Source organism: Mirounga leonina, unplaced genomic scaffold (genome assembly GCF_011800145.1).
Source record: "Mirounga leonina isolate KUSES-001 unplaced genomic scaffold, KU_Mleo_1.0 Mir_129, whole genome shotgun sequence".
In the NCBI taxonomy this organism is placed as follows: domain Eukaryota; kingdom Metazoa; phylum Chordata; class Mammalia; order Carnivora; family Phocidae; genus Mirounga; species Mirounga leonina.
The window spans coordinates 79,120,652-79,141,006 of NW_023270323.1; the positions used below are offsets into that span (position 1 = coordinate 79,120,652).

A 20,355-nucleotide genomic window follows, 5' to 3' on the forward strand; every position below is an offset into this window, starting at 1 on the left:
ATCTGTCCTTCCATCTATTTATCCATATCCATCCATCCATCATCCACCATCTACCCACATTTCCATCCATCCATCTGTCCATCCATCATCTCCACAAACTTTCATTGAGCACCAACTCTGGGCAACAGAAGATAGAGATGTGGGAAACACAGTTCCCGCTCTCAGAGTACACAGTCCAGAGGGAAGAGGACTCACACACAAGCACAAGACAAAGATGCAGATAGTGGCCAGCCTACAGTCCACTTCCTGGGGGAACAACTGGGGGCATTGGTCTGAGGAAGAGAAGACGTAAGGAATTGGAAGCTGTTGCCCATCATGTTGGATGCCCACCACGATGGCTGGCGGGGGAGAGGGAGGACAAGGTGGGTGATGAGCAGTAAACATGCAGTGAGGTCAGTGGATGGGAAGACTGGCGTGCAGTAAATCCCAGCACTTGCAGCTTTTGAGACAGGGCATGGAGGAAGTCAGCCGGACAGAGACGAGGTGGTGACTGCTGAGTGGGTGCCTGAGACTGTTTAGGGAGCTGGGAGAATTCCCAATCACAGGTCACAATGCCTGTTGTGTGGCCATGAGAGTGGGTGGCTGGCCTAGGTTGGAGGTCCGGATCATCAGAGGAGAGCAGGCCAGGGTTGTGGAGGGGTCACCCACCTGGAGATGGAAATCACCAAGGACTGGAAGGGGAGAAGTGTTAAAGAGAGGGATGCTGTTTTTGAAGGACCAGGGAGCACCCCTTTTCAGTTAGAGCAAGGTCAAGGGCACATTCAGACAAAGGGTTTAGGAAAAGGGGATGTTGCTAATGGCTGGTCATCGGTTCAAGAGGGCACTGGGGGAGGGTTTTGGGGGGTTAAGGAGTGGTGGGAGAAGGGGTCAGAGAAGGGGTTATACAGAGCTATAGGACAAGAATGGCCTGGAGACTTAAACTTGACAGAGAAGGAGCATACCCAGATTATTCCTAAAGTCTGTAGCGGCAGATGGTGGTGGGAAGCAGTGAAGGTCATGGGTTTTGCCCAGAGACGTCACTCACTCCTGCTGGGAGCCAGCTGAGGGTGACCTTACCACCAGGCCCCTCCTGGAGTCCTGCAATTTGTTTTGCTCAGAGAGACATCCTACAAGAAGCTGCCCCTGCTTTAGCAGGTGATGCATTTAGCCTGCATGCAGCCTCTTCCTACAGCCCTGGAAAGCGTTGCTGTCCATCCTCCTGAAAGCTGAGGGCCCTCGCTCCAGGCTCCCCAGCACCGTGTTTGTCTCTGTGTACACACACACACACCATCATCCCAGGAAGGCAGGGACCTCTGCTGCACGTGGAGACCTCAGCGTCCAGCATGGGCCAGGCCAGGCGTGGCAGGACCAGACATGGCGCGGTGAACTGAGTTGAGGAGGAAGAAGTTGGCAGTTGCTGAAAACAATGTTCAGCCCTGAAGGAGGAGGACAGAAGATGAGGGACCCTGCTGTGTGCCAGGCCCTGGACTGAGTACATTCACTCATCAAAATGGAGATTTCTTATTTTGATATATGTAATGCACACAGAGGAACGTGGAAAATCTGTCTGCACAGCTTGAAGAGCAATGACAGGACAGACACCTGTGCATGCCCCACCCAGGTTAAGGAGCACAACACAGCCCGTGAGGGGGAGCTCCACACCCACCTCCATCACGCGCTCCCTTCCCCCGGCCCAGATAACCACCATCCCAACTTCTAATCATCCCCTTGCATTTCCTAATGGCTTAGTCAACTATGTAGGATCCCTATGTCAGATATCACCTCGCTCTGGAGCATGGACAGCTTGTGCCAGTGGGGCTTGTAAGAAAAGGGTGGTTTTGTTGCTATAAGATAAGTTTTGCAGGAGAAGGCTTTGGCTCTACTGTGGCTTCTCTCTCCCTGTGAGTTTTAAGAGCTCTATCTGGAGATACCAGGGAGCAAGGGAGAAACAGGGTTTGTCACCACGGGGGCACCTTCAGGCTCTGTTGAGGACCAGGTACCAAATGACCAACAGGAATCAGTTCTTGGAGGATGGGCCACCTGGACTGTCTCTACCTAAGCCCACCAAGAGCTAACCACAGCCTCAGGAGCAGGGTGGAGGGACACATGTACATGGGGTGAAATGGATTACTTCTGTGTCCCAGATATCAAGACACGGGCAGAAGAGCAGGGACTGGGAAACACAATGACAAGTCCAGCTGAGAATTTGGGCCAGCCCACCTGGGCAGTCCATCTATAGATTTAAACCTGTGCAGGAATGGTAATGACAGCATTTGACCTGTCTCTTGAGTCACGCTGTTCCAATGGGACCTCGTTTCCCTCTGCGTCTGGTCATCCCCCCTTCATCCTCCTCTTGGCTGGGGGGCTCCTTTCCATCCCTCCCACATGTACCCTGCATTGGGCCTCATATCCTTGTCTTCCTCTTCTTGCTTTATGTTCTTACTTTGGTGGAGCATTTGTATGTCTGGAATATCTTTATTAAGAGAGTCTCACTGGGTACTTGCATACTTTCTTGATAGTTTGGCTGGGTATAGAATTCTAGGTTGAAGGTCATTATCCTCTGGCATTTTGAGGTCTCACTGCAAGTGTTGCTATTGAAGCATCTGTAGGTATTTTATACCCTGTTTGCTGATTTTTCTCCTCAAACACTTATAAAATCTGATTTTCGCCTCCAGAGTCCTGAAATGTCACACCAATCTGCCTCGGTGGGGGTTTATTTTTATCCATTGTGAGCGTCACTTGACAGGTCCTTTCAACCTGGCAACTTCTGTCCTTTGGATCCAGAAATTTGTCTTATTTCTTTGATAATTCTATTGCTCCTCATTTTCTCACCCTTTCTTTCTGAAACTCCTGTTAATCAAGCAATAGGTCTCCTGAATTGGAAATCTAGGGGTTTTTTTTTTCTTGTCTATTCTTTTCCTATCTGTCATCTCTTCATTGCTTCAATCTGCTTTATCAGAAATTTCCTCAATTTTATTTTCCTATATTCTACTTGGGTTTTCATATCAGCTATCATGTTTGTAGTTTCCAATAGCTCCTTTTGTTCTCTGAATTATACATATTTTCCTTCCATAATATCATATATTGTATGTAATTCTGTACTTATGTGTGTGCAAGCATGTGTATGTTCCATGGATCTTCTAACACCTTCTCTTATCTCTGTGAGGATAATAATAGTCATTTTTCCCCTTTTCTTCTCCTTGTGTGGTTTTTGTTTTCTCCTAGTTGTCTTTTTGTTGTTATTGCCTATTTGTTTTAGTCTCTCTTTCTCTGTGTGTCTCTGTCTCTGTCTCTCTTTCTCTCTCTTCCACATTAGGAGCTGCCCTTACATTTTTAAGAATCCTTAGCTGACTTTCCATGATAAGGAATGGGGATTTAAGAGCTGATTGGAAGCCCTGCACACCCACATGGTGTTTGTTGATGTAGGGCCTCACCATAGAGTGATCTTGGTGGGCCCTTGTTGGGTTGCTCCTGCTGTCAACATCATGGTTCTTTCCTACTGAGATGGTCTGATTCAACAGAAATGTTTCTTCTAATCTCCCATCTGGAGACTGAGGACCCAGCTATCAGTGTTCTGAGAGCTGAGCAGGGAAAGAATACTGGAGGTCTCTGCAGTTAGCATTCAGGATGATTCAATCCCCTGTGTGTGTGCATGCACATGTGTGTGTTTTGTCTTAAGATAAACTTTACACATAATGAAATCACGGATCTTAAACATACGATGTAATGACTTTTCACAAATATATATATCCCTCTAACCAATATTTCAATCAAAGTATCAAACATTTTCTTCACTCCAGAAAGTTCTCTCATGCTTCCTTCCAGTTAATTACCAACTCCCCCCCCCCCCCCACCGGCCACCCCACCATACGCAACTAATGTTCTGATACCTAGTGTCAGAGATTATTTTTGCCTGATCTTGAACTTCAGAAAATGCAGTTATATACACTGTTCTCTTTTGGTTTAGGTTTACTGAACTCCTCACAGTGATAAGACTTGTCCACATTGTGTGTAGCAGTTCATTTTTTGTTGGGTTTTTTTCTCTTTGCTGAGTAGCGTTCCTTTGTATACATATACCACAATTTGTTACCCATTTTCCAGTTGTTGGGCCCTTGAGTTATTTAAAATCTTTGTCTATTATGAATAAAGCTGCCAAAACATTCTTGCTCAGTCTTTTTATAGATACATGTCTTAATTTATCTTGGGCAACCTAGGAGTGGAATCGCTGGGTTTGAAAGAGGATGTCCACCACCTCCATCTGACCTTGGTCAGTACTTTCTAACTGATACATTCTTCTTTCCAGTTCACCTCTTAATTCAGGCAAAAGACTGGGGAGTGGATGGGGAGGGGGGGGAGCATCTGTGATGGGAACTTAAACCAGCCCTCAAGCAATAGCAGCTGCCCTGAGCAAGCAAGACCCCCCCCACCATTGGCCCCAAGACAATGATCACCCTGACTTTCACTGCCCACCTGCACGGACCCGCCAGCCTTGGTCCCACGTTTTCTTCATATAAACCTGGACATATTTTCCACCCTTTGGAGATAGTCTGAGATGTTAGTCCACTATCTTCCAGGTGTCAGCCTTACTGAAATAAATCCCTTTCCTATTTCACCACCGCTCATCTCTCTGCCTGTGGATTTTGTCAGCGACAAGCGGCCAAACCTGGTCTGTCTGGGATCCCCAGAGCCAGATGCTCATGCACCTCTGCACCCCAGTTACAGGTTCATAGAATTGAACCCATTGGATCAGGTCATAGAATAGGTGTTTCTTGAATTGTGTAAGAAACTGACAAAGGATCTCGCCAAGTGGTTGAGCATTTTACACTCCCACCAGCAAAGTGTGAGAGTTTCAGTGGCTTCATATTTTTCCCAACATATGACATTGTGAACCTAATTAATTTTGGCTATTCTACTGGGCATGAGGTAATGTGCTGAATATTGATGATCATGGTGGACATCCCTGCATTCTTTCAAGCGCTCAACATTTCCCCATTAAGTACAATGTAAGTTGAACATTTTGTGTAGATGCCCTTTATTCAATTGAGAAAGTCCCCTTCTAGTGCTAGCTGGCTGAATGATTTTTATCACAAATGGGTGTTGGATTTGTCAAGCGCTTCAACTACACTTATTTGTGAATGATATGTGCTGTTCTTTCTCTTTTATTCTATTAATAAAGAGAATTACATAAATCCATTTCCAAATACGAAGCCAAACTTATTTATATATTGCGGAATTCTATTTGCTAATATTTTGTTATGGATTTTTGTGTCTGTGTTTGGTGAGGGAGCAGAACGCTAGCTGAGGACAAAGCATAAGCTGACACCCTGCAGCCTCCCCCAACACCCCACTCCTGGGTGGGACATGTGTGATATTCTTCCAGGAAGCTCCCAACTGTCTTTGTTTGTTTGTTTTTTAAAGATTTTATTTATTTATTTGACAGAGAGAGACACAGCGAGGGAGGGAACACAAGCAGGGGGAGTGGGAGAGGGAGAAGCAGGTTTCCCGCAGAGCAGGGAGCCGGATGCGGGACTCTATCCCAGGATCCCGGGATCATGACCTGAGCCCATGGCAGACGCTCAACGGCTGAGCCACCCAGGCGCCCAGCTCCCAACTGTCTTAATGTTATTGCTTTACTAGAGGGAAAAACAACCTTAACTTGACCATGGCAAGGGCTCCAGTATCCTGTGAGTCTTTAACATATGAAAATCCTTTTGAAAACCTCCCTTTTCCTTACCTCCCAAGTATATAATCAGCTACCCCTCACAAGGCCAGTGTAGCAGCTCTTTCTGCCCAGGGGTCCCGTCCCCATGCTTTAATAAAACCACCATTTTGCACCGAAGACATCTCAAGAATTCTTTCTTGGTCATTGGCTCCAGACCCCACCCCACCAAACCTCACCTATAGTCCAAAACCACATCAGTGTGATTGCTTCTAGGCAATAGAACATGAGCAAAGTGATATGATGCCCAGCTCTCCAACCACCTCCGCTGTGAGATCCTCAATGCTCTCTCCCCTTGTGCCGGTGGGATGCAATCTTGGAAATTCTGTGTTGAAGATGGGGCGGCCCAGGTCCCTGTATCACAACCCAGAGGACAATTGCCTGTTGATCAGTCTTGAACAGGGAAAAGAATAAACATTGATCCTCTTGGGGTCTTATGCATGCATTAGGTAACTAATAAACAGGATAGGTGCGTTAAATGATGTAGGAAAGATGTTAGGGTTCGAAGCCAATGGCCAAGAAAGAATTCTTGAGACATCTTTAGTGCAAAATGGTGGTTTTATTAAAATTAAATTAATTTATTAAAAATATTATTATAATATTAAATATTTTACATTTATTTATTATTTTCCTGAGGGCAGGAAAAGCTGCACTGGGGTCATGAGGAGTGGCCCATTAAGTTGGGAGAGGATTAGGGATAGTGTAAGTCTCTAAGGAATTTTGGAAGCAAGGTTTCCAGGACCTTGAGGGGGCTAGCTATTGTTGGGAAAAAGTCACTAATCACCATCAAATAAAACCTAGTCATGAGACCCTTCAGATGTGTATCAGTGGGTCATACGCTTGGGGGATGATTGCCAACACGTATCTAGGAGATAGAGATAACGAAAGTTTCCAAAGGAATTTTTATATGTTAAAAGTAGACTCACAGGATCCTGGGGGTCAGCCTAAGATTGCCCTAGCAAAGTATCAACATCAAGGCAGCTGAGCTCCTAGAGGAATGTCACTCTGCCTGTTTCAAGGACTTGTCAGCTGGTTTTAGGTAGTAAGGAAATTGAATTTTTCTTTTGCCTTTGTTCCCCACTTCATTAAAAACTAACAGCTGGGCCCCTGGAACCTGTGCTCTAGATAGACTGGAGTACTGGGACTGAAGTTAACCTTTGCCTGAAACAACTAAAACAACCAGACAAAACACATGAAACAATGGCTCTAGAGATCCTGGGGTCAGGCAGGAAGGAGGGCAAAGCCCTCCTCCATTCCAGGTACTTTAAACCCTCTGGACAGCACAGGGCACAATTTTATTTTATTTAATTTATTTATTTATTTATTTTTAAAGATTTTATTTATTTGTTTGACAGAGAGAGACACAGCGAGAGAGGGAACACAAGCAGGGGGAGTGGGAGAGGGAGAAGCAGGCCTCCGGCGGAGCAGGGAGCCCGATGCCGGACTCGATCCCAGGACCCTGGGATCATGACCTGAGCCAAAGGCAGTCACTTAACCAACTGAGCCACCCAGGCGCCCCAGGGCACAATTTTAAAGTAAGTACTGCTTCCTCCCAAGAGGCCCAGGTATTTTCCACCCCCTTCCTTTGTCCCCATCTTCCCTCCTATCCCAATGCCCCCTCTTCCAGGCACAATCAGCCGCCCCGGAGGCCTTTCAGGTCACTCTCACCGGGTGGGTGCACCCTGTGTCTTCCGCCCCAAAACCCCTAGTTGGTGCCCCTACTGGACCATCTACCCCAAGCCACCTGAGGGCGGCGATCCATCAGCAGCTCGCTCCAGGGCATGGCCCAACCCCAACACGTCGCCCCCCAGGTTGAATTTTGGTGATTTGCTAAAATCTAAGAGGGTGGGAATGAGGCAAGTGCGCAAGATCTCTAATACAAAAGCAGCGCATGGAGAGGAAATGTCGGGATGCAGTTCAAAGACACTGTTGGGCTGCACCCCGCCCACCCCGCACCCCGCACCCCGCACCCCGCACCCCAGTCCTGGGGAAGAGCTTCCGTGGGGCGGGAGTGAGGAGGCCCAGACTCCCGGGCCCGCCCGGGACTCAGCCTGCCTTCCTCTGTCAGGGGAAGGAGTGCCTAGCGGGGCCAGCCGCCCGCAACCCACAGCGACGAGGAAGTCGCCCTATCACCGCCGCGGACACAGGAAAAGGCCAGGGTTTCGGGTTTACTTTCCCCACGGAGCGGGGGGGGACGTCGGGCCACCCGGAGTCCGGGGTCCGGGTGGCGTCCTCACTCAACGTCGCAATCCCAAAGAGGGCAGCCCCAGCGCACCCTGCCCACCCGGAGGCCCCCGCGATCTCGAGGCCGCGGCGTGGTCGCCTAGGAAACGCTCACGTGCCTCCGCAGGGCTTCGCGGGCCTCGTAGTCCGCTGGCGGCCTCGCTTGGGCAGCCCGCTCGGGGAGGGACTACAACTCCCAGCAGGCCGCGCGGTGGGGGCGGGGCCTCTTCGGCCGGAGGAGGAAGATGGCGTCGCCGAAGCTCGGAGTGGGGTCGCGCGGGCTCCCGCAGCCGCAGCTCCTGGTGCTGCTGCTGCTGCTCGGGCCCTGGCCGGCGGCGGGCCACGGCGGCAAGTACTCGCGGGAGAAGAACGAGCCCGGCGGGGAGTTCCGCATGGAGAAGCTCAACCAGCTATGGGAGAAGGCCCGGCGGGTGAGCGGCTGCCAGGGCCTCCTGTGACCCCGGGGCCGGAGGCGTCCCCGTCTCCTGGGGCCGCGAGGGGGTGGGGCGGCCGCTGTCTCCTGGGGCCGCGGGGCTCCGGGGCAGCCCCTGTCTTCTGTGCCCTCGGGGGCCGTGGGGCCCCGGGGCGTCCCTTGTCTCCTGTGACCCGGGCGGGGGGCGGGGGTGCCGCGGGGCCGCGCGTCTTGTGTCTCCAGGGTGGTGGGGCCTGGGTCTTCTCTGTCTCGCGGTCACAGCCCAGGCTGCTGCTGTGATTCCCGCCTTGGCACGCAGATGCCACGCTGGGGTTGGGGTCCTTGCGGCTTAGAGACCCGCCCCGGGGTCCCGGGAGCTGCTGCGGCATTATGCCGCTCGGCGTCTTGACGTTGTGTGAGATTACCGGGTCCTGTTGCATAGAAGTGGTTAGGAGAGCTGTAGGCTGGGGACGGCAGCCAGGGCTACTTCTGCCTAGTCCTGTGGGTCTTGTGACATCTTCCAGTGTCGTAAGACTGCTGAGCAGGGGACAGGGACGGGGGGGGGGGGGGGGGGGGACACGGGGGCTGTCCTGAGAGCTTTGGGGGCTGAGTGAAGCCGTCGCAGGGCTTGTCGTGGGTGCGCCCTGCTCGTCTCTGGCCGGTGTTGCCCTGCTCAGGGTTGCCCTGTGTTCCGGTGGGGGACACAGGCGGGGGGCTGGGGGACACATCCTGAGCAGGCCCACAGCGCCAGAGCAGAGCTCTCACACCCAGTTCTGCGGGCTCCAAGCTCCGGTCAGTTCTTACCCTGACCTTGTGATTAGAATGTGTTGAAGCGTTGTCCTCGGACGTGGGAGGGCCAGAGGAGGAGGGGAGGTTGTGTTTCCCGCGTCTTCTGTGCGCCGCGTTCCTCTGCTCCAGGTGGGATTTGGGAAGCGCAGGTCGGGGTCCCTGTCCTGTTCTGTCCGTGGCGCTGCTTCACCGTGTTCCAGGAAGACTGCTCCCACGTGGGTGGCTCAGCCCCACGGTCCCCCAGGGGCTCTCTGGTGTCCCCCCGGGGGCAGGCCTCCTTGAACTGTGCTCTGCACGCGATCACTCTGCCCAGTGCAGAACCGTGGCTGGAGGCAGAGGCTTTGGACCCTGGTTCCCAGGGACCGTTTTACCACTTTATTGAGCTACGATTGGCATATAAAAGCTGTACATACTTAATACATTCATCTTGGTGAGTTTGAAATGAAGTACCCACCTGTGAAACCATCCATACCCAGCGTGCCGTCAACATGGCCCTTGTTTCTGATACGTGGCTTTCTTCCTGTGCGTTTGCTTGTCTCCGTTATTGATGATTTACCTAACTGTTTAATACTGAACAGATCCTGTTCTGTATTTGATCTCTACAAACTAGTTCTTCTCGTGTGAGGCATTAACGTTTAACTTGAAGTTAAGGAGAGTGAAGAAATCCAGAGAGGGAGGGGCGCCTGGGTGGCTCAGTCGGTTAAGCGTCTGCCTTCGGCTCAGGTCATGATCCCGGAGTCCTGGGATCGAGCCCCACATCGGGCTCCTGGCTCAGCGAGGAGCCTGCTTCTCCCTCTCCCTCTGCCTCTCTCCCTGCTCATGCTCTCTCTCTGTCTCTGTATCTCTGTGTCTCAAATTAATAAATAAAATCTTTAAAAAAAAAAAAAAAATCCAGAGAGGGAGTGCCAGGCGTTTGCCCGGGAGCTGCGTCTTTGCCTCCTTTTTGATGGCACATGACGGCCGCTGTGTCCAGGTGCCACAGGTGGCTGGCGTCCCCCACGCTGGACTCACCGGCCTCTGCATTTCAGAGGAAGGACTGATTTTTGTGCAGTGCAGCGTGTAATTCAGACCCCCAGAGGCTTCAGAATGAGAAGCAGTGACTCACAGGGGCTGCGACGGTAACAGACAGGTGGGCACCAGAGTCTGCAGCTCGTGGGCTCCTGGCTGGATGCTGGCATGCTGACTCCCCCCAGGGCCCTGGGGAAGTGGACAGATAAGAAAGTAAGAGGTGAGTGGGGACCTTTGCCTGAGGTCCTCAGATCTGTCCCCCAATGGTCGAACTAGCTGGCAGTCAGAGAACACTTAGGTCCTCTCCCCCATGCAGTCCCCAAGAGGGACACAGGAGCCAATGCAATGTCACACTAACCACAGAGGGCAGAGCTGGGAACTGGGCCTCCCTGTCCTTGGCTGTGGCTCTTGATGCAGACAGGCCCCAAGCTTACAGAGGAGAGACCCTGTGGATGCCTGGGCTTAAGTGTTGTGTCCTTGGCATCCTGGGTGGACTGCAGGTCTGCCCTTCCCAACCCCTCATCACCCGGTGCCCTATCTGCCCTTTCTGGGAAATCAGCATGCCCCAAACCACTGTCCAGTTCCTCCGCCCCGGGGAGTCCACAGGTCAGGTGAGGCTGCAGCCCCAGCCTCCCCAGACTCCTGGTAGTGCCCACAGGGGGCATCCAGGTGACAGTGGGGCCTAGGACGGAGCTTAGGAGAGCAGGTGGGACTATGTCAGCCTGGGTGCCATTTGAGGAGCCTAAGGCGTCTAGGCGGGGGCACGCAAGAGGCTTCGAAAGGAAGGGTTTGGGGCTCAAGAGAGGCAGTAGGAGCTGGGATACTGTGGAGACAAACGCCTGCCCCAGGAGAGCCAGAGAGCCAGCAAAGGAGGGGGCAAACCCATGGAGCAGGATCGAAGAAACTTCTAGAGAATGAAAACAGTTTCCTGCCCTAGGCCCTGCCACTCATTTGGTGCTATCTTTTTACTCCTGAGGAGCTTGCCCTGACTAGTTTTCAAGCTGGTGAAGGATGGGGCCCAGATTTTCTGGGCATCTCCTGAGAGGCCTAGCCGAAGCTGGTCAGGGTCACCACGATGACCCTTTTAGCCTACAAAGTACATTGGCCGCAGTCTCCCCACCCCGCGTGGTTGGCAAGGGGCTGCTCAATCTTGTAGCTTGTTCAGCAGCCCACCGCGGTACTGCTGGGTGCCCAGGGAGCCCCAGCAGGTACAGCCACGTGAAGACTGGTGGAACGTTCTGGTCCGAGGGACCAGCTTGAAGCACGTTTGTCCCAGTCGTCTGGGCTGAGCTGACACCAGTCAGCGGGAAGGGCAGGAGCAGGGGCCCAGTCTCCTCGGCCTCCCTGGGCCTCGGGCTGGCTCCCAGAGCCTTGGGCCACCCAACACAGGCGTAGGTCTCATTCCGGCCTGAAGCCGAGGCCCCTCCCCACCTCATCGTGGGCTGGGTCAGGGGGCAGAGACACCGCACTTAGAGCCTCTTGTCATTGTGTCATTAGCGAGTCCCTTGCCGGTGAGGGCATTGTCAGGCAGGTTCACTGATCTTTTCTCAACGTGGAAGTTTGCCATAATTTAGTCCTCCATCCTCTAATCATCGTGGTTTATTTTTTATTACTTACATGATACGAGGAAAAGGTAATGGATTCCTCCCATGCTCAGCATTCGTGTCCCTCCGTCGTCACACCCCAATACCCGGGGCCCCACGAATGTCCCTGGGGGGTCTTGGTGCAGCAGCCGGCCCTGTGGCCGTAGGTGGCCTCAGCGAGAGGGCCTGGCAGCCCGTGCTCAGGCCACTGCTGGCCAGCAGCTCCTCACGGACGTGGCATTCCTAGATCATGCCCTGCCGTGGACCTCTTACAGTGAGGCTGGAGAGCAGGCTCCCTAGAACCCTGCAGCGTGGCAGTCCCCTGAGGGTCTTGCCCGGGAACACGTGTGGGATTTTGCCTGGCCAGGACCCTGCATCCCCCTGCCCATCTGTGGTATCTCCTGGTCACCCCCTCTCAGGGTTGCCATCTCCCGGCGATGCTGTTGGTTCATCTTGGGACTGGTTGTCAGCATCCTCTGCTCTCGTTCCGTAGCTGCAGCTTTCTCCCGTGAAACTGTCCGAGCTCCATGCGGATCTGAAGATGCAAGAAAGGGATGAATTCGCCTGGAAAAAGCTGAAGGCCGAGGGTCTCGACGAAGATGGAGAGAAGCAGGCCAAAGTCACGCGCAGCCTCAGTGGTACCTGTCTTTCCTATTGAGCGCGGTGGGGGGCTGCGGTGGGGGCGGGAGGGGAGCGGGGCCGCCCCGCTGCAGCCCATGCCGTGGCTCACCTCCGAGGAGCGACCAGCCTTGGCCACAGCTGCTGGGCTGTTTTGCGAGGCTCTTGGCAGACTGTGGGGAGAGTCAGGACGGGTGCTGGGTGCAGTAACGCACAGCAGCTGAGGGCCCTGCAGCGACTTGGCCCAGGAGGGAGGCCGGGGCCACCCAGTCTCCCGTGGGCACCTCGAAGAGACAGTAGGGATGTTCCCAGGGTCGGGAAGTTATGGGGAAGCAGATTTCAGATCATCTGTAACGAAAATAACTTCCTAACAGAGGGAAATGTGTTGAGATGGGAAGTAGTGAGCTGCTTGTTACTGTGGGTATTCAAGACAGAGCAACCGTCTGCCCAGCTGCCCATTATGCAAAAGACATGCGTCCTCAGGACGGAGAGGTCTCTCGGGCCCCCCTTTTCCGCCTCCCTCCCGTGGCAGCGTCAGGCGCGGGGCAGGACTCCGAGCTCGCTGCCCGGGCGCCCCCGTGCACTCCACCTCAGCTGCGTCTCGGGGGGGCTGCTCCCGCGCGGACGGGTCTTGCTGTTGTCCTGTAGCGAAGAGCGGCGAGTAGAAGTCACGTCCCCATCCCGCCTGCTGGCGCCCTGGCCTGCCACCCGCCCCGGCACGCGGGCACGCCCTCGCCAGTATGAGCCCGCTGTAGCTCCCCGCGGAGCCCGGCGTCGGGGCTCAAGTAGCCACGGCTCAGTGGCCACAGGTGTGGCCGGACCCAGAGTCCGCCCTGCAGCCCACCCACCGTGCCACACGCTCACGGGGCCAGACACTGGCTTCCTCGGACACGGCACCCCGTGGAGTGCGCGTTGTCTGTGGTCACAGGAGTCCCTGAGACGGAATGCTATACGTCCACTCAGGCCTCTTTGAGGCACTTGTCCCTAGGCACAGACAGGTGACAGAGGCTCAGAGAGGGTGAGCAACTTGTCCGTAGTCACCACTTGAGCACAGCAGAGTTTGAATCCAGGCTTTTCTGACTCAGCTGGTGACGTCTTCCCAGCTCCCCTGCATCCCTTACCGTCAGACCTCATGAGACACCTACGTGTTCTTCAGGTCAAGTTGTGTATCTGCTTCTGGGGTGAGGACAAAGGTCTACTGCTGTTTCATATGGCCTCATTCTAGAATGATGAGACACATGCAAAACAGGACAAGATAGCAGAAGGCTCAGGTGGACAGAGATGCGGGATCATTGCACCCAGCTGGAATGTTTGGGGGCCACTCCAAAGGGCCAGGACAGGAGCCTGACCTGGAGATACTCCCGAGGAAAGGCTCTGGAGGAACCCAGAATCCTTTGTATGTCGTCCTTTCTGGAAGGAACCGGCCCCCAGTGGATGGCCCGGGGCCAAGACCAAGGAGCATGAGGGCGTAAAGAGGTCAGCCAGCTCTCGTCTCCCTCCCTGGGGCACATTCTCCCTGAACTCCCACTGCCAGCCCGTATCCTCCTGGGCATGGCTTCCAGCCCGGTGTCTGAGTCCGGGTCCCAAGTGGAGCCATCTGTTTTCTACTCGGTGGTGTGGGCGTCCTAGGTGCCAGGGTGACATGGCAGAAGACTCCAGAGACTGGGAAGCTGGAGCGCCACAGCAGACCCTCTTGAGCATTTGTCCCTCACCGGGCAGCTGGCCGTCTCCTGGATGTGCCCTGTGCGCCCCCACATCCCCTCAGTCCCCCCACCCCAGGACCATTGACAAGGCTGAGCCACACTGAGGGGACCACAAAGTGTGGGGTCAGACCAGAATGGAGACGTGAAAGGGAGGACCCGGGTGTAACCAGGTCTGTCCTAGGCCAGGCAGCAGGGCGGTCCCCCGGCCGTGCACCAGCACCGTGGGAAATAGGCCACGTTGGGCCCACCTTGTCCGGGCCAGTTTTGATGGAGAAGCCTCTGTCTCAGGATGGGTCTGCTCTGCTGCCCAGGCCGGCCACCCTCACCCTGTCCACCACGGTGTCCCCCAAGTGCACACCCAGGGAGTCCGGGCCCAGTGTCCTCAGCGAGACTAGAAGAGGCTGGGCTTGCAGCTCTGTGGGGCTTCTTCTAGCTGGAGTGTTTGTTTCTGGCTCCGGTTCATGCTGAACCCAGATGGCTGGAATCCAGAACCTTCCGCCTTCTAGGCTGGTGAACGCACCCTGAGACGAGTGTGACCTGCCCTCTGAGGGCGTCCAGTGCAGCAGCAGACTTGGAAGGCTGGGGCCAGGCAGAGCCCGATGAGCTAGTTATCCCTCCGCGCCCTTCTTGCTGCTCCTCCCCGGGCTCATACCCCTCCCCGTACTCGGACTGTTCGTGTGTCTGGAGTGCAGAGCCTGGGGGTCCCAGCAGGCAGTGGCCGGGACTGGAGTAACACCTCCTGTGTCTCTCCCCTAGTGATCCTGGCCAAGTACGGCCTGGACGGGAGGAAGGACGCCCGGGCCGTGAGCAGCAACTCCCTCAGTGACCCCACCGAGGAGGACAGCCTGGAGGACCCCAGGCTGGAAAAGCTGTGGCACAAGGTACTCCCCGGTGCTTCCCATGAGCCCCAAAGTGTGCACCCTAGCGTTGAGAGTTAGGGGGGCTGCTAGGGGCTGCTTCTGCACAGGACCCTGTTTCCAGAGGGTCTCTGGGGGCAAAGCTTTCCTCTTGGAACCATGAGGCTCTTCTTCTGTGGTCGTGGTCCCTCCCATGAGGCTTCCCTGCCTTCCCTGCCCTCTCAGAGAAGGAATTCTGTGTGGCATGGAGCTGAGCCTCGAATGACCAGAATGGGCTGGACGATCTGTAAACAGCCAGGCTAGTGGTGGCCCGTGTGTTGTATGGTGTCCACTTAGTTTTGGGTCGGAGCTGTCTGGTTCAGAAAGGTGTGCTCAGAGTGCGGGCTGGGTGTGTGGGGGCTGGCCTCGCAGCATCTGGTCTCCTGTGGGGTGCAAACCTCAGGTGGGTGCAGGCAGTCTGTGGGACCAGGTGGTGGCTTGAGCTGGCTGCGGCGTCACTCACTCCACAGCCCCTGATCCCCCAGCTCCTGTCCAGGTTCTGTCTGGACCACACTGAGTGGGGCCGAGAATCAGAATTCTCGCACCAGCCCATCGTCCTTCGTCCAAGGGCTGGGGCTGGAGCAGGAGGGAGGGCGGGTCCACTGTGGAGGGGACCCTGTGGCCAACGGGCTGAGCCCCGGACCTGCGTTCTTCGTGAGTCCGCACATGGCCCCGCAGGGCAGGTGGATGACACGTGGTGACTGGCTTGAGGTCCCTCCTAGGAGGGGACGCTGCCCCGCCCCGTTGGGGATCCTGCTGTTCTCACACTTTGATGGCTCTCACCTCTCCATGGAGCCTGGCGACAGGTCCTGCTACGGCCCCTAGTTAAAGGGTCATCAAGGCGACAGTGCACTGAGCGTTTCCCGCAGGAGCGAGGGTCCTGCCTGATCTGAGGGGATGCTCAGCAGTGGCCCCTGTGGAGTCGCGGCAAGCGGCCTGGAGGGGGTCACCCTGGGGCGTGGGCAGGCTCACAGTGTGTTCACTCCTCCCAGGCGAAGACCTCGGGGAAGTTCTCCAGCGAGGAGCTGGACAAGCTGCGGCGGGAGTTCGAGCACCACAGGGAGAAAGTGCGCGAGTACAACGTCCTGCTGGAGACGCTGAGCAGGACCGAAGGTGCCCCCACCCGCCCTCCTGCAGGTGGCCCGGCGGGGGGGGGGGGTGCCCTCCCTCCGTGTCCTCCCAGTTTCTGATTGGGACTCCCCTGTGGGGGCTCATGGGGGCGCCCCTGACAACGCGAGCGTGCTGGTCAGATGCTGTGACGTGGGTCACGTCCCCACACAGACACGGATGCCACCCCAACCCGTGGTCTTGCCCTCAGGAAGTCAGCAAAGCGGGAGGTGGGGTGCAGGGTCACTGGGGTCGGCCCGGGGCGTTTCCGCTCCAGCAGGGGCGTCCCCGGCGGCGGCTCACGGCACCTGTTCGGCACAGAAATCCAGGAGAACGTCATCAGCCCCTTTGACGTGAGCCGCGTCAAGGAGGACGTGCTGCACAGCAAGCATACAGAGCTCAAGGACCGGCTGCGGGGCATCAACCAGGGCTACGACCGCCTGCGCAAAGTCAGCCACCGGGGCTACGGCACCGAGGCCGGTGAGCACCCACGTTTGGGTATCACAGCTGTGCGTCCCACGCCATCCCGTGGCGGGCCGCTGTCTCCTCCGCTCCCACCCCGGGCCCTGTGCTAGAGCCGTGTTCAGGAGCTCTCTCTGCCAGGCTGCCCTCTCCCTCTGGCTTCTTACCCGTTCACGTGTTCTCCGCCTGGGCTTACGGAGCGTGGATGCGGCAGGTGCTTCTGCGCCTGGGGATGCGGCAGGTCAGGAGACGTGGTGCTGGGGCCGCCCGCTGCGCCGCTGCCCCTCCCCACCTGAACCACCCCCTTCCAGGAGCCACACCCAGCCAGCTCCTCAGTTTCTCCCGTGGTCTGCCGAGTCCTTCCGGAACACTCTCCACGAGCCCCTGGAGGGCCCTGGGCAGGAAGGGGACAGCTGAGAGAGGAGGTGTTGGAGCTGGGAGCTAGCGGCATGCCCGCGGGTGGGCAGCTCCGACCAGCTCCCTCTCTCCTCCAGGGACGGAGAGGTGGGTGGCCCAGGTGGGCACCCATCACCCATGTCTGCTCAGGAGTGCTGGCTCAGGTCAAGGGGTCCTTTCCATGTGGTTGGTTTTGCTCTGGAGCCAGAAGGACGGGCAGTGGCCTAAGCTTCAGCCCGGAACTGTGGTAGATTGGCAGTCCTGGCCCAGAGGCCCCAGGGAACCCCGCCATCCCGACTCCCACCGCCCCTCCCCCACCGAGGTGGCTCTGCAGTGGGCCCCTCCCTCTCAGGTGCGGGCCAGTGAGCGTGTCGCCGAGGCCAGGTTCCAGCGGGGCCCTGAGCCACACACTGAACGTGCACGAGAACAACACTGTTCGCTTCCAGACGGCACTAGACACCTGAACGCGTGCGTGCGTCCAGACGCTCACACTCTCAGTGTCGTCGGGGCCCCTGGGCATCATGGGATGCCGCCACACAGTCACCGGGACTGTTTCCGCTTTCCTGCCAGAGTTCGAGGAACCCCGAGTGATCGATCTGTGGGACCTGGCCAAGTCCTCCAACTTCACTGAGAAGGAGCTGGAGTCCTTCCGGGTAAGGAAGGTGCTGGCTGACGCTGGCTCACGTTATTTGGCAACATCTCTTCTGTTGAACTTGGTACTAACTTGGGAAAGACTGAACCGCAGTGTGAGTGGCAGACCAGCGTGTTCACTGGCCTCTTTCCCTGCGCCCTGCATCCCTCTGCCGTGCTGGTCGGCGGCCACCCGTGTCCTGAGGGGGTGGGGAGGTTTGCTGGGGACCCCGGAGTGGCACGAAGAGGCCGATGGGGGACGTTGGGCTGTTGAAACATTATTCTAGGAGGAGCTTAAGCACTTTGAAGCCAAAATTGAAAAACACAACCACTACCAGAAGCAGCTGGAAATCTCTCACCAGAAACTGAAACACGTGGAGAGCCTCGGGGACCGGGAGCACGTGAGCCGGAACAAGGAGAAGTACGCCGTGCTGGAGGAGAAGACCAAGGAGCTGGGCTACAAGGTGCGCGCAGCCCTGCGTGTGCGCTGGTCCCCCCTGTGCGGACGGCAGGTGGCCGTCTGGGCCTGATGGCGCCTGGTCTGCCCCCACGGGGGCCGGGCCATCCCCTCCGGGCCTGTTCAGAGCTGCAGGACAGCTGTGCCCCCAGCTTGTGCCCTCAGCCCGTGACCCCGCTCGGGGTGCGTGAGGGAGCGGCTGTGGCACGTCCGCGTGTGCACAGAACGACGGTCCCGAGTCCTGTGCAGTGTGCGTGGAGGCCACGTTTCCCCTCATGCGAATGCAGACCATCCCAGGGCGGTGGCAGGGGGCCGAGCAGAGTGGGGTCACTCCGGGGCTGGTCAGGTCGTTTGCGGTGACCCACAAATCAGGGGCACATACAGGCACAGAAGTTGGGCTCTTCCTGCAGAAGGTTCGGGGTCGGACCGTGCCGGGGGGGGAAGAAGTGGTCGGGCAGCGTGGACGCTGTGAGGGGCTGGTGGTAGGGGCGGAAGGACGCACAGAACAGCCTGGAAACATGAGGTGGGTCGTCTCTAGAGGGAGCAGGGGAGGAGGGATCCTCTTGTGCATCTGACTCTGGAGCCACAGGGATGGGCTAGCCATTCAAACACCCAAATCTAAAGTGACACGGGCCAAAGGGCCACAGAGGAGGGGCGCGTGGGTCCGTGCCCGGCTGGCAGCCTGTCGGGGAGAAGGCAAGCACCCCGCACGGGAGGCCGGCTCCAGAGTGACGCCGCGGGCTGGGAACTTGCAGAGGGGAGTCCGGCCGTGCCGGAGAAGGGGCGGGCGCGGGATGCTCTCTGCCTCACTGCCCTGGCGGGAGTGCGGGTTCAGCAGACGCTGGGCTCTGTCGGGGCAGGGGGGAGGGCAGCCAGGTGGCATCTCTGTTCCCCGCCTTTGCGGAAATGGCCCTGCGCCCTCTGTCCGCGCGTCCTCTGCCCCGCGCGGTTGGTTTCTAGCGGGCGCTGGTGTTCTAGTTGGCGTGGAGCTACTTTTGTGATTGATCCCTGACTGTTTCCTGGTGGCAGACTTGCAAATAAGAAAAGCGAGGAGCTCAGGAGTTTTCCTCCTAAGGCCGTGTGTATCGTGATGTTGGGCAGGTGGCAGCTGGGTTGACACTGTGCCTTGTTTTCAGGTGAAGAAGCATTTACAGGACCTGTCGGGCCGCATCTCCAGAGCTCGCCACAACGAACTCTGAGGCCGCAGGAGCCCGCCGGAAGAAGGAGGAAGAAGCAGGGCACCAGGGGTCTGCCTCAGCACGGCCCAGGGGCTTGGGGCGGCGCTGGGCACGAACAGGACCTTGAGGGAGGCGTGGCAGGGACCGGCCAGGCATCCTTGATGCGGAAGAACTGCTCCGACCCCCCGGGGGCCCGACGAGCGGAGCATCAGACGTGCGTGAATCTGCCGCTGCAACGCTGTGTCTTTAAAAACACGTCTCACGGTCTAAATCGTCAGTGGTCCGACCTGTCATTCAGCGGTCTCTGCGTCTGCGTCTTGCTCCTCTTCCACCCCCGCACCCCACTCCCCGTCTTCTCTGCTGCGTGACACGGCGGGGGAGCCGAGGGCCTCCCAGGGCCACAGTCCCCCGGGTTTCACCCGCGAGAGCAGGGAGGAGGTGAACTTGGGGGGCAGGGGTGACCTCTGGCACAGGCCTGGGGCGGGCTCACAGTGGCCCCACTGGCGTCTCCCTGCCCACCTGAGGTTGGGCCCCGGGGGTCTCCATGTCCAGCGAACGTGGCTGATTGTCTCACTGAGGTGTGACAGCTCCACGGGGACCCTTCTCTGACTTCACCATAGGCGGTCCATGTGGGGGTCTGACACAGTTCCCAGGTTTGAACCTGGAAGAGGCTTGACCCCAGCGCTGCACTCGGCATCGACCACGTCCCGGCCTCGACTGGCATGTTGGGATCCACCAGACAGCTTTCCCATGAGCCATTATTCTAAGAATCAAGTCCAAGGGGGCTTGTGCTAGGACTTCGCGTGTCAGGATGCGCTGAAACCAAGCCGGGAGGTGGCCCCCTCCTCCCTGGGCCACTGGGCATGGGTGGGCCTTCCTGCCGTGCTCCCGAGGCGTCCACGTACATCATGCGTGCCGCTGACCGGGCGGCTGGTGTGTCCCTCGCAGCAGGCCCTAGTGCGCATGGCTGTGGCCCAGCCTGATGGGCGGGGCAGCATGACGACAGCTCGGGTGGAGGCTGAGGACCAGAAAAGGGCTCATTGCCCGGCTTCCGCAGAGCTGCCTGTGGGGCTCCGAGCTCCGGCCGCACACTCATGTTCCGAGTGCCCCTCTGTGGGGTGCAAGGCCTGGGAGGAGGTCAGGCCCAGGCAGGGAGGCAAACAGAAGCAGACACTTGACTCAGTTTGCCATTTCA

At 56.9% G+C, this 20,355-nt stretch overlaps 1 protein-coding gene across 1 annotated transcript; it reads left to right on the top strand.

The window, feature by feature from the left end:
- Window positions 1-8,137: 8,137 nt before the first annotated feature.
- LRPAP1 (LDL receptor related protein associated protein 1) lies at window positions 8,138-19,437 on the top strand. The gene is made up of 8 exons (XM_035005395.1): window positions 8,138-8,352; window positions 12,207-12,351; window positions 14,791-14,915; window positions 15,923-16,043; window positions 16,359-16,517; window positions 17,466-17,548; window positions 17,813-17,989; window positions 19,119-19,437. The coding sequence occupies exons 1-8, from the start codon at window positions 8,167-8,169 to the stop codon at window positions 19,179-19,181; spliced, it is 1,059 nt and encodes a 352-aa protein (XP_034861286.1). The 5' UTR covers window positions 8,138-8,166; the 3' UTR covers window positions 19,182-19,437.
- The last annotated feature ends 918 nt before the right edge of the window (window positions 19,438-20,355 follow it).